Below are 12,569 nucleotides of genomic sequence, written 5' to 3' on the forward strand. Positions count from 1 at the left end.
TATCTTACATACCCGAAGTTATGACTGATGCGAAGCACATACGTGGGACGAAAACGACCTCGCCCTCTTGGGGCCACAGGAAGCAATACACGCGTCTTCAACTGTGCAAAAAGGCTTCAAGCTGCCAACGTTCAGAGAGACTCACTTGTGCTGACTCGTACTAGGAATCGTTGACAGGTCTCTGCGCACACAGCTTGTATGTACAGATCTTACCATTCCGGCAGCATTTCTATCGCACAATATGAGTTCCACGCCTTCTTCTGCCCGTGCCTTTAGGCCTTCTTCACTCTCCCCTCGCACTCGGCCAGCATCACTCCCGGCCTCGCTCCGACACGACAACCCAGAGCTCGACTGCCAGTCTAGGCGTCTTTGGTCTCCTTTGTCTGTGTCCTCAGCCCACCGCGTACTCTCTGCTTTCCCACCAGGCACCTCCTCCGGTCGACCCTTTTTCTGTTTCTTCAAAGCCTCCTTGTTCCTCTTAGCGGGCGAGCTACCTGTACGCTGAAGACACAAGAGCTTACTGCCGCCGCCCAGAGATCCCAAACCCTCGCTGGGCGGTTCAGAGACAGTATCTCCAAGCATTGCTTTCGCTTTCCATCCTCGGAAAGCCATCACGTCTCTACTGCCTGAGCCTACTGACAAGTAGCGTCCGGCCAGAAGAGAGCTGGGACTGCCCACAGAGAAGAGGGTAGCAGGGGTAGATGCTGAACGTACTGCAGGCCCAGTAGTCTCTGTAGAGTCCTGGCGGGCTTCGTCTAGAGGAGCAGGCGGTCTCACTTCAATGCTGGGTCTCTTGGTGCACCCGAGTACGCGAGCAATAGCCTCTTCACCCCGAGCCAGAACAGGAGCATCCCCTCCAGAAGCAGAATCAGACAACTGCCCGGAGTTCTCAGATACCCTGGACTGTAGCTGATGTTCATCGGATGGTTCGTGCGAGTATGCCGGCGTTGGTGACCGCTGATCCGGCAAGAATGCCGAGTTTTTCTCCGGACAATCGCTGGCCCAGGCACGGGACGAATCGGAAGCAGCGAGAACAGCAGCTTCTAATTCCTCCGTCGATGTCCGGCTTGGACTTCCTTGACCGCTGTCCGACTTGCGGAGGCAAGACGCCGGAAGTGTCGCTAGGTCCAATGTTATCTCCGTAGGTTCGCCACCACTCTGTGTGGAGGCCTGCTGTCCGACCTTCGTCTTCATAATTTGGAAGCTGTCGTGGCACCCCAGCTGTGGGCTGTACAGTCTGCTGCTCGAAGTGCTTGCATCGTTACTCTCGTTCATGGAGAGTGTGTCAAGAGTCCTCTCAGATCCTGGGCTGCCGCCCAGAACCGCAAGAGGAGTCTCCAGTCCTGGGCAAGCCTCAAGCCCTCTGCCAGGGTGTTCACCGGCGGGGACGCCATGCTGACTCGTCTCCTCGACTACCTCTACCAAGTTGAGCGCTCTAGGGGTTCTGTTTTCTTGGTCTGAGAGGAGAGGAGAGATCGGAGTCCGAACTGTTGCACACCTCTTTGTTTCCGCTCTGTGGCGTCTGCGTCTTTTATCCTTCGAGCGGGTCAGAGACGAAGCAACCGTTAACAGGAACTCCTCCGCTTCCTTGGCACTCTCGAAGGCAACACACTTGTAGCGACACAGCGTCAAGATATCTACTAGCGCCAGACGCTGGAACATGTTACCCTCTATTAATACTATCTTTGAAGGGGTCGCCCCCGCAAATATTAACGACATGTTGGCTATAAAAGGTTTCACACGCACACAAAAGCAAAACTTGCAACGCTTGTCTTCGAGGCAACCATTCACCCAACCAACAAGCGCTATCACACACGGTCGACGAGACGGGCCACCGTGATCATTCCTAGGCTCTGACAGACGCGTCAGCAAGCATGGGAAGACAAACCGGGCCCACGCCACATGCGTATACTGATGTCTGAAGTCGGAAAGGCGGACATGTACGCCTCCCGTGATGCGTATCCTGCGGTCGAACGGCCTTGTCCCTTTATCTTGAACTTGACCCTCGCGCGTCTCATAGCAGCGTGGCAAATATCATGCAACGGAAATGTACACTGCAGATGTCCCCAGGCTCCCCCTGGCACATTACATCTTTCCAGCGGACCTTCACCCAAACCCCAGACCGCCCAAGTCTCCTGCCCCGAACGGAAGATAGAATTACAGGTGGAGGACTGAACTTCGGGCTTATTTGACTCAGTTGGGCTAACCCACTGGCGATCGCAATGTCGATGTGAAAGAAACAGAAAATAGCACCCTCCTCTCCACGGCTCGCTTCCCGCTTCACTTTGGTCAGCCACTCAAACACCCGCTGCGACAATAGCTTATAACACTCTCACTGAAGGCCAAACGCGTCACACTCTGTTACCCCGAGGTCTGCCTCCGCGGCAGTGGTGCATGACGTTGCACAGGAGCAGAACAGGCACTACCTGCGCCAAACCAGTCCGCTGATGGTCTCGTTATCAGCTGCGAACGGAAGAATCCTACAGCCGGGACCTCTTCTTCGTCGACTGGCCATCTGCCCCGACAACATGGACGTGAACCAGGAGTTACACCACCACAGGAACCCTCCAACTGTAGAAAAAGGAGCACCACTACGTAGCTTCGAGCTGGATGGTGAATGGCACTCGAGACCCGGGCTATACCGCAGGCGGAATTCAAGCGCAGTATACATACCACGGTGCCCACCTCGCGGGCCCCTTACAGAGAGCACCAGTACGTGTGAGGACCGTGCACTCGCCTTGACTGAGACCACCAACGAGGTGAGGAACGACGGCACATCCTCAACTCCGACCCGTGCTCCTGTGTCTTCAAGTCTGGTAAAAAGTTAGGAACAGCTCACGCGAGTACCTCGGCACCTAGCCAGGCTGAAGTATAAGTGCTCCGACTCGCCTATCCAGGTGAACAGCTCGAAATCGACTTTCTGCACGGCCGCGGCAGACGGCTGACTGCGTGCTCACGGCGGAATAGCAACAGTGGAAAAACCCACGACCCGCCGGAGGATGGATGGGAACGCAAGCCGAGATGTCCGTCAAGCTCATTAGTCAGTCAGGAAGGTCACCCGGCAACGTCAGAACAGAGACGTGACAAAGCAGCGAGACGCAGGCACGACGAACATAGATAAGTGACTACAATTAGAAAAACGGCGTACACCCAAGGCAGTTGATCCGTCGCAACAGGTGAACGGGAGACGGGGAGTCGGCCGTCTAGACACGTCCACGCACATAAGCAATATCACATTCCTGCCCATCGAATTGCAGAACAGTGTCGCCTGCACGCGTCTACTTGTCGCGGCTTTGGAGAGAAACCTATACACCTTACAAACTTCCAGTTTTGGCCTTCAACGAACCACCGGACACGTGATGGACGTAACCCACAAAATCTGGCTACGGGGGCTTCTTGAAAAACGCAAGCAACAAAAGCACGCCTCTCCACGCGAGGTTTCTTCCCGCGTAAGAAGCACGCGAACCAACCGGTCGTTTCGACATTCACTTGCGGAATGGCTTACACAGAGAGGTGACAATAGTGTTTGCGTACCCCTGGATGTCACAGTCCACGCAGGTCTGAGGCGAACCACCACCAGCGGTCGGTGATCGGTGAGCCAAACCACTGGCTTCCCGAGCAACGCGCACATGGGGAAAAAATCCTCGAACGGAGGAACAAACCATCGGCTCTTTCATTGAAGTTTGAGCTTACAACGAAGGCAGTATCCTAACGCTATGAGATGGCGTGTTAGATTTGAGTCGGGCAGTGGCGGTGCCTCTGACGAGTCTGCGACGGCCCGATGCCGGGCAGTCCACTGGTCTCGGCCTTGTCGAGTAAGCGAATCGGGAAGCAGGGCCATCAGCGTAGTATGGCACCCGGACGCTTCCAGAGGTTCACGACGGGGAAACCCGGGGTTACTCAACAATAGAATTTCTGCACTATCCGAGTACGGGCACAAGTGGCACAGCGAGTAGTTTTGGGGTGTGTTCAGACTTGGTGTCCTGCTGTGGCGTCCGTTGTCGATTGTCTCGAAGGATGTGACAGGTTTTGTAACCGGACCGACAAACTCCTGCGGGCGGGAGTGTGGTGTGCTTGGACGGGTATGAGCTCGGTGTATGTCGTGTTTCTTTCTTTGTCGACTTCTCAAGAAAAAGGGACGGAACCAGAACACTACAGCTTCTCTTTCTGTATGCCGGGAAGGTGCTGCGCGAGGGCGAGGTACCCGCGACCTGTGCCGGCCGCCTGTCAAGTCGGCTGGCCGTCGCTGCCCCGTGTGAGGGCGTGGGAGCGATGGCCCAACAGCGAAGCAATCCGGCCGAGGAGAGCTAAACTGCCCAAAAGCATTCTCAGTGTGCTGGCTTTAGAGTTATACGCGGGTCCTCGATTACGCCTTTGTGACAAACTGGTGTAACCCCTGCAGAGGACACACCCCGTCAGCAGCTCGGTGCGTCGCACGCGGTGGCTGAGCCTCGGTTCCCCCTTCCGGGGGCCACGGGCGCCAACAACAAACGGGATAGAACGCATTTTTTTTGTCTCTCCCATTCCTGGATGTTCAGTTGACTGGAACCGTCGTGTATCTGTGTAGGAGAGAAGATGTCGTGTACTTTGGGAGGTGGAAAGTGGGCTAGTCCGTCGTTCTTCTTCGCGGCTAGGCACGATTTTAAATGTTGTGACCGCATGCTCGATACGATGTTCTCTCACAGTCTTGTTGGAACTAGCGTCCGATCTCGCTTATTATCTGTTCTCACAGGCCGCGTCTCCGACGCCGCCGCTGGCTTCGGAACCACTACAGCTCACATAATCAAGGATACAAGGCTCTCGCCTCCCGCACCCAGAGGCAACTATGGATGCTTCCTGTGTGTCGGCACTCCGCGCCACAGCCGTCAGGCAGGGCAGAGGGTTTTCTCGTACCCGTACTCCAGCAGCAGTGCTGCTTCCAGCGTTGTCCGCGCGTTTGCGACTGTTGATCCTGAGAGCCTTGGCGCCTCGAATCCCCATAGAATTCTAAACCTCGTCCAAGGACAGTGGCGTACTACAAAGAAGACGTACGATGTTGTTGATCCCCTCAATGGAGAAGTGTTCATAAAGAGCCCGTTCACTCAAGTAAGGTGAAGTCCGGTAGGCCAGATGCATCCAGTGGCGGGATTCCTTCGAAGAAAGACAACGCGGGGACAATCTGCTTGACGCTCGCTCTGTATGCAGCGCATGCCCATCTCGTTCTGTACACGGACTGGATCAACGACTGTTGCTCTGTCTTCCGCAGTCGCGCTCCATGGATACATTCAAGTCAAACTACTCAAAGCACGACGTCGTCTGTTAAGAGTCGCCACACTAACTTTCCCGAGTAGCAATTCGGGATGACTGCTGGTGCGTAGGACGCCTGTAGGATAGGCGCGTAAGAGGGATCTGTACTTCTTACCACCGTGACAAGTCATAGACGCTCGAAGGTTGTTGACCGGTTTCAGCGTTCTACTCATGAAGATATCGGTGCCTTGTTTTGACTAAACTATCTCGTCGTCATCGTTTGTACTACGCGCGTACGAGAAAGGTCGCCAGCTTATATTGCATTGTTTTTGAGTCCTCATGCCTCTCAACGCTCTTTCACTGGCGCGTTGTGTCAGTCAGATGAATTGGAGCCTTTTGTCGTTTCCTTGGCTGACGTGCCGAAGAGCGGGCTTCACAACCCGTTGAAGAATCCAGAACGCTATTTACTCTACGGCCAAGTTCTGCAGAAGACCGCGGCGATGCTACACGACGAGAGAGTTTTCGACTTCTTCACAAAATGCATCATGCGGACGTTCCCGAAAAGCTACCAACAAGTCAGTCATCCATCGCTGTCCTCAAATTGCTGAGCACCCAGGTAACGCCACATGTCTTTGGGTCCATCTCAACAGGAGCATTCCAAGGGCTCCATACCACGGAATCCGGCAAACCACGTCTAGCGCTCACAGCGTACAGCCCATAGTAGGATGACCCGGAATAGATGGGCAGACAATGAATGTATAGGCGGCGGTCAGCTCCGCATCTTTCAAACTGTAAGAAGACGGCATGGGGGCCTGCGTATGTGTACCTCTTTCTAGGGACCACGTGTGACTGCTTTAGCAAATCTCATACGTACTTCAAGCGCAACTGTATAAACGGATGTAAACTTAGTTCAGTTCTATTTAGAGGTAGTGTCATTTTCATCCCATTTGCTTTTGTCATACGACTGACTCCAGTCGCATTTATTGGACTCTGTGCTATTCTCGGCTGGAAGCAACGAGTTTTCTGTTTTGTTCCGAGGGGCTTTTCGATCCGGTGACCTCATACCGGCGGTAGGGTTGGCGGCCAAGAAGGCGCCGAAGAGTTTCGAACACTGCAGTTACCTCACCCCTCTGTCCACACGTGTTTCATAGTAAAGGAGTTTTGCTTTCTTTTTACTGTTACCTTCGCATCACTTGAGTAAGCCCTAGACGTAACTCGGGTCGTCAGGCTCTCAGCTGAACTGAGCTCGCATGAAGGTGGCACATTCCTTTCACAAAGTGTAGGTACAAGAGTATCACGAGGGTTGTCTGGTGTCGTGTCCAGTGTGTAGCCGCACTATTCTCGGCCGCTCGTTTAGCACAATAGGTGCAATAGATGGAAGACAGACCACAGATCTATCATTGTCGTCTGTGTTTGTGTCATCAACTCCCAAATCACGCTTTGCTCTTGCCCCACATACTTGGTGAGTTGAAGCATTTTGACGCGCCTTGGAAACTGACAGGCAGAGTTTTCGGCGCATGGGGTGAGGTGAAGTTGGTTGATGCTGTGCGACCTCTCATCTTTTTCAGGCAGCAGGCGAGGTTCGCGTTGTACGGGCTTTCTGCGAGAACTTCTCAGGCGACTCGATTCGCTTCCTTACCCGAGGCTTTTGCGTCTCTGGAGATCATCCGGGGCAGATGTCTCAAGGACATCGGTAATACATGGCCTCCAACTAGCTCGTGACAAGCAGCTTCAAAGGTTCTCAGTTACAGTCAACGGAGAAGCAGAAGAATGCCGACCTCTGTAATCACGCGTATACATACTATGTGAACATATCTGTCGCCGTGTTCTGACTCGAGTCGTGCTCGTTATGGACACTGACAAGTCGCTTCTTTGGTAGTACTTTTTTACACAAGCCTTCACCCTGGGATGATCTGCCCGTGGTATTCTGGACTCCCTTCCCCCTGTCTCGTTCTGAGAGCTGTGCCGTAGTGTTTAGACACGGGTGAGTGTTTCCCGAGCTAGATATCTGTGAATCGAGAAGAGGAGTGAACTAACGTCTCGACGGTCCGTTCAGCACGCTCGGTTGACCCTTTTCAGCTGCTGTGAGCTTCCTGCTGATCAGGTGGCCATATGGCCCTGTAGCGGTGATCAGTCCTTTCAACTTCCCTCTTGAGATCCCGGTCATGCAGTTTCTCGCTGCCGTGATGGTGGGCAATAAGCCTGTCGTGAAGGCCGAAGCTACACAGGGTCTTCCTGTGGAGCAATTTCTCCGGTAAGACGGGTGGGGTGATTCAGTCTCTATTGGTCAAGCGCCTTCGACGACCTGTTATTGCGGAATTGCTCGCCGTTAGGGAGCAGTTCCGGAAAGGCTTGTTTCTCTTTTTTTTTTCCGTGACCTTCACCTCTGTAGGAGTGGCGGAAGACCCAGATGCCTCAACGCCAGACGTAGTGGTGAGCAGCTCTTGCGCATTAAGTGACTGCTAGCAGACGTAACTGTCGCGATGTCCAGCTGGCTGCGTAGCGTATCGACGTAGAAATATAGAGCTTCGGGCAATAACTCGTAGCGACGGGAGCGTAGAACTACTCTTGGTGTTGCCACGGGTGCCCACGACGTCCTACAGTGGGTACATAACCGAGACCACACAGTCTTGCTACACATTTCCGACCTGCAGTCTCTTCGGAGAAAAAGCACGTCTACGGGTGCGGCTTCAGACTGCACTCGAAGGGTTTTTGTGCGGAAAAAGCAGTTTACATGCATTTTCACTGTACTTAGTGCCCGCCTACCCATCAGAAACAAACGGAAGTGGCTGCCGCTTGTGCCGCGTGGGGTGGTGATCTGGGTTTCGAGAACACCTAAAGTGAGCCAACACGCTAACTGAGACAGGAGGACAATTCAACCAGGGAGCCTGTCTTCTTCTATGTCATCAGACTGCTGCACTACTGTGGGATGCCTCCCGTGGACGTGGACTTCATCAATACTCGTGGACCAGTCATGTCGGAGCTTTTGCAGAGGGCTCCTGTTCGCCTTCTCCAGTTCACAGGTATGGCGTAGGCAGTTTCCAGTCGCAGCAGTTCAGTAGGGAGGAGTTCCTACAAGCGAGCTTTTTGATCACCCTTGGGGGGAATTTTCTCCTGTATAGAACTCAGTGACTTTGTCTCGTGCCGGTCGCGTGGGTACTGCCGTGCTTTTGTGTTAGATTAGGTCAAGAGGTTATCAAGCCGAGGGCAGCATGTCAGGTTTGGGTGTCAGGGCGTAACGCGGAGTTAGAATCTCTAGCTTAAGGACATTTCTTCACTGCCTGCGTATGAAGGTATACTCCCTGTGAAGCAGTGTAGAACAGAATCGGTTGAGTTTCCTCTGAATGTCCCGCTCGGTTGCCCTGAACTGCCGTGTCAACACTCTGTGATCTCCAGGCGGCTCATCCACAGCACAATCGTTGATTCAGTTGATGCGTGGGCGCGTCAAAGTGGAGGATGCTGGATTTGACTGGAAGATACTAGGCCCGGATGCACGTTCTGAGGACGTAGACTACGTTGCGTGGCAGTGCGATCAAGACGCTTACGCTCTCTCCGGTAAGTCTCGCATTGTCAGTACTAGGCCCAGAACATAGCGTCCGTTTGTTGCACAGCGAAGAAGCATGGGTCAACGGTGGACACATGCATTCCAGAGTCCTCGACAACTTCATCCGGAAAAGCAGAACCTCCATCTCGGGGCCAACAACCTCTTTCTCGGTGGTCAGTCTTCCTTCACTACAAAAGGTTCGCTATGATCGGGCACATCGGATCATGAATACAGCAGGATGACAAGAACTCCATAGAGTCGTGCTGCGCGTCTGTGTGCTCATTCAGTCCTGTGCTTGTTCCGGACTCCGCGTCTTTGATAACAAACATTGTTGTATGTCTGAAGATGTGGAGGTCGTGACAACCGTAGTGCATGCAGGCACTTGCTGGAAATTCAAAAACTAGAGTAGAGGTCCCTTCAACCCCTAGAGAATGCACTTGAAGTCATGTGCTTTTTTTGTGATACATTCTCTGCAGGTCAGAAATGCTCCGCCCAGTCTTTGTTAGCCATGCATACTTCATGGCGGGAACTAGGTCTGCTAGAGAAGATGAAAACCCTGGCCTCTCGTAGATCATACAACGATCTCACCCTCAGCCCTGTATTGTCGCACTCGAATCAGGAGATCCAAGATCATGTTGACGTAAGTAGACGACTGCCTTGCCTTTGAAATCTTTTCTCTGGCCCTCCCCGCATTAGCCGACTCGCGCCGCTTACAGTCCTTTGTATGTCGGTGCTAGCGTCACTGAACTGTGGCTGTATCGTTGTCTTCAAGAGTGAAGTTGCTGCTACCTCGCAAGACTGGGTTCAGATGCGAAGATCTCACACCATCAATCTCATTTGATAGGGCAATAAGGCAGGAGCGGGTACCTGCCCGGATGTCCCGGTGTTCAGTTCACTAGGTGCCCTCCAGGAACGCATTGTTTCAGTCAGGCGGGCCACGCTCTGGATACGGCGGCAGGTGGTTTGCATCAGCTCCAGGTGTGCGTGTTCTAACGTGTAATGTTCTTCCGTAGTCCCCCAGTCACGGGCTTCCTAGAACCCCTGCGGCTATGGATATACGGCGACAGGAGTGTGGGCGCTCCCCTTATTCCCTTCGGTATGTCCAGGTGTCATTTGTGTATCTTTTCTTATGTATGTTTACAATTTCTCACTCGCCCCACGTCGGCAGGCGCATTTTTCTGTAATCATCTCCAGTCTTCCTGTTGTCGCTTTTCGGTTTGTGCGGGACGATCGTTTTGTGCAGGCTCTTCTTAAGCTCCCCAGTGCAGAACTTCTTTTCGGAGGCAGGCCTGTTTCCAGTTTGAAAACTCCTATCCCCGCGAAGTACGGTGCTTACGAACCCACGGCGGTTTTTGTTCCTCTTGCATCCATTCTGGAGAGCCAAGACAACTTGAAGCTAGCTACCACAGAGCTATTCGGGCCTGTCCAAGTAAGCGGATGTTCACTTAAAGAACAGGAAAGCGCAGTGTAAGCGTGGCTTTCGCCTCGGCCACAACATACTCGTATATGCATACGTTAGACGTATCTCTTTGTTCGCTTCGTGCTAAGCGAGGCTTTCATTGTCCGGGAGGTGGTAGTCGCTTCAGTTTTTTGACTGGCAAATTTGTCGCCCTCAAGCGTTACGTTAATCGCGTGAGTAGTATCAGAGGACAGAAGTTTTGTAGGGAGGTGTATTGTCCTTCGGTGTTAGTAGCGGCGGTCGGCGAGCGGTTGAAGTTTTATCAACCAGGAGCCCAGCACCTGCACCATGGCAACTCCGATGCATCCTTCGCTGCAGGTCCTCACGGAGTGGGGGACTGGAGAAGAGCAGAAGCTCATCCGTCTCCTGGAAGGCATGGAACATCACTTGACAGCGGCCGTGGTGTCTAGAGACCCACAGTTTCAGAATTTAATCCTTGCCAATTCGGTAAATGGAACGACGTATGCTGGTCTTCGAGCGCGGACTACAGGAGCCCCTCAGAACCACTGGTTTGGCCCTGCAGGTGACCCGCTAGCCGCAGGCATCGGAAGCCCCGAAGCCGTCCTCTCTACATGGACATGCCATAGGTGAGTTTCTTTTTTTTTTTCTCGAGACTGTGCCTTTGTGGAAACCAGTGCCAAGACCCATCGGTGTACGGCTAAACGTGGCGTGTGGAGGAATGTATCCATCTTGAGGTGTCAGTTGAGAAGATCAGCGCGAGAAGTTATCGGACTGGTTCCTAGCACACCTCAAGACTGCTCTGAACTGCAGTATTCCTTGGAGAGCTGCCGTTCATGCACCTGCTGAGCCCGTTTATTGATGCCGCAGTGAGGCGACAAGCATGTGGAAGATTTCAGTTGTGCACGGTGACTTCGCTAGACAAAGGCAAGTAGTGCCACACCACCATCCTCTGTCGACTGCTAAACCGTAGTGCACCGGCTTTGTTGCGTCGGTAGCTAGTTCTTGCTGTGTGACACCGGGAGTCGGGACGTATGCTGGTAGCCGGATGTTCCCAGTCATTGTTTTCTTTCGGTCCGTCACCATGGAGTGGATCGGTAGCTCGTACGGGATTCAACTACACGCCACCAACAGCGGCATGCCCGTGGAAACATGAAGCGTAGATCATCTCTTGAGAGGCTCGGTACTCCACCTTCAGTCTTTTCTTCACACACTGCTCGTCCTGTTCTGTGTTCCGCTAAGTTCGAGACAAGGCATAGTGATTCAGATTTCCGTGACGCGGGTAGCGGCGGGCGTACAACAGCATATCATTCATTCGCCGTCTTCCGAGTCGATGTTTGTTGTGTTGCAGAGAAATTGTTTTTGATCAGGGCCCCGTACCTACTGGATGGACTGTTCCACCTCCTTCTTGAGAAGGTCGAGGTGAAGACTCCTAATGTCTTGGGTGCTACGGTTCATCAAGGTGCCTCATAGACATGGTGATGCGCTAGATGTGCCACTAGTGTGGGCTGTTATTCTCCACAGTGGACTGCTGTTGTTAGAGTCATAGTTGTCTTGGATGATGGCCCCCGGGGGCGCTTTGTTACTCTAGAGGTTCTTTCTTAGCTCACCTGTGACTCTAGAGGTATCAAAAGCGCACTGGGTACTAGGGTTCCGTTGGGGAGACGCTCGCTTCCTAGGAATTGATAAGGAGGCAGGTGCGCCCAGTCCCTTCCAAAAGGTATTTTAATAATAAGTGTTGCACGAAATTACAGAACGAACCCGCCACGTTCTTGCGGTTTTAAGGAGATTCTTTCTTGGCTGACAGCGGAGCAAAGGCTCTCAGGAAAGAAGAAATAAACGCCTCAACGAGGCCGTAGCTTTCGTTCTCATACACGGCAGGTGAGCTTGGCGATAGAAGGCAGCGACTGACTCATTTCACTCGTTTCGACCGGCAACGAGGATACTTCCTTTGCTGGCGCTGCTGCAGAGACGAGATTTTTTTCCTGTAGTGCCCCTTCCCATCCTCTTCCGAGCCCGGAGGGACGGCAATGTTTCTGTTGACGTGGAATGGACCTGCCTGATGTGTTGGTTGTGGACTGTTGGCTCCGATCCGGTACTGCTCAAACGTATTTGAGACTAGTTACTACACGGAACGCTATGTTTGAGAGCGGATGGTGTTCCGCCGGCATTGAGAGGAAGCCGGTGTGCTAGCATGGGTGGACTACGGCGGCGAGAAGTCGAGAGCTGCTGTCAAAAACGAGCGTGATCTATCCCACAGTGGATTCACAGTCGGAGCATCGGCTGTATGACCTGGACTCGTGACCATATTTTCTTTTTGAAGGAAACGTAGAATGATTAGAGGAAGTAACCGTCTGTCGCGTACACAGGCCTCCCGAGGCT

At 53.1% G+C, this 12,569-nt stretch overlaps 1 protein-coding gene across 1 annotated transcript; it reads left to right on the forward strand.

Moving 5' to 3' along the window:
• The first annotated feature begins 4,347 nt into the window (after window positions 1–4,347).
• CSUI_001036 (mitochondrial p5cdh) lies at window positions 4,348–12,248 on the forward strand. The gene is made up of 10 exons (XM_068061242.1): window positions 4,348–5,085; window positions 5,604–5,801; window positions 6,795–6,919; window positions 7,331–7,480; window positions 8,137–8,249; window positions 8,623–8,781; window positions 9,247–9,410; window positions 10,014–10,199; window positions 10,548–10,816; window positions 11,539–12,248. Exons 1-10 carry the CDS (start codon window positions 4,576–4,578, stop codon window positions 11,597–11,599), a joined length of 1,935 nt encoding a protein of 644 aa, XP_067926781.1. The 5' UTR covers window positions 4,348–4,575; the 3' UTR covers window positions 11,600–12,248.
• The last annotated feature ends 321 nt before the right edge of the window (window positions 12,249–12,569 follow it).

The sequence above is a fragment of the Cystoisospora suis genome, assembly GCF_002600585.1.
Source record: "Cystoisospora suis strain Wien I chromosome Unknown contig_418, whole genome shotgun sequence".
Classification (NCBI taxonomy): domain Eukaryota; phylum Apicomplexa; class Conoidasida; order Eucoccidiorida; family Sarcocystidae; genus Cystoisospora; species Cystoisospora suis.

Excerpts from the sequence above, each read along its gene's own strand:
- CSUI_001036 (XM_068061242.1), top strand. The coding sequence starts at position 4,576 with ATGTCGTGTACTTTGGGAGGTGGAAAGTGGGCTAGTCCGTCGTTCTTC. Across the intron at positions 5,086-5,603 it reads TAAAGAGCCCGTTCACTCAA|TCAGATGAATTGGAGCCTTT; the intron begins GTAAGGTGAAGT and ends GCGTTGTGTCAG. Across the intron at positions 9,411-10,013 it reads AGATCCAAGATCATGTTGAC|GCTCTTCTTAAGCTCCCCAG; the intron begins GTAAGTAGACGA and ends CGTTTTGTGCAG.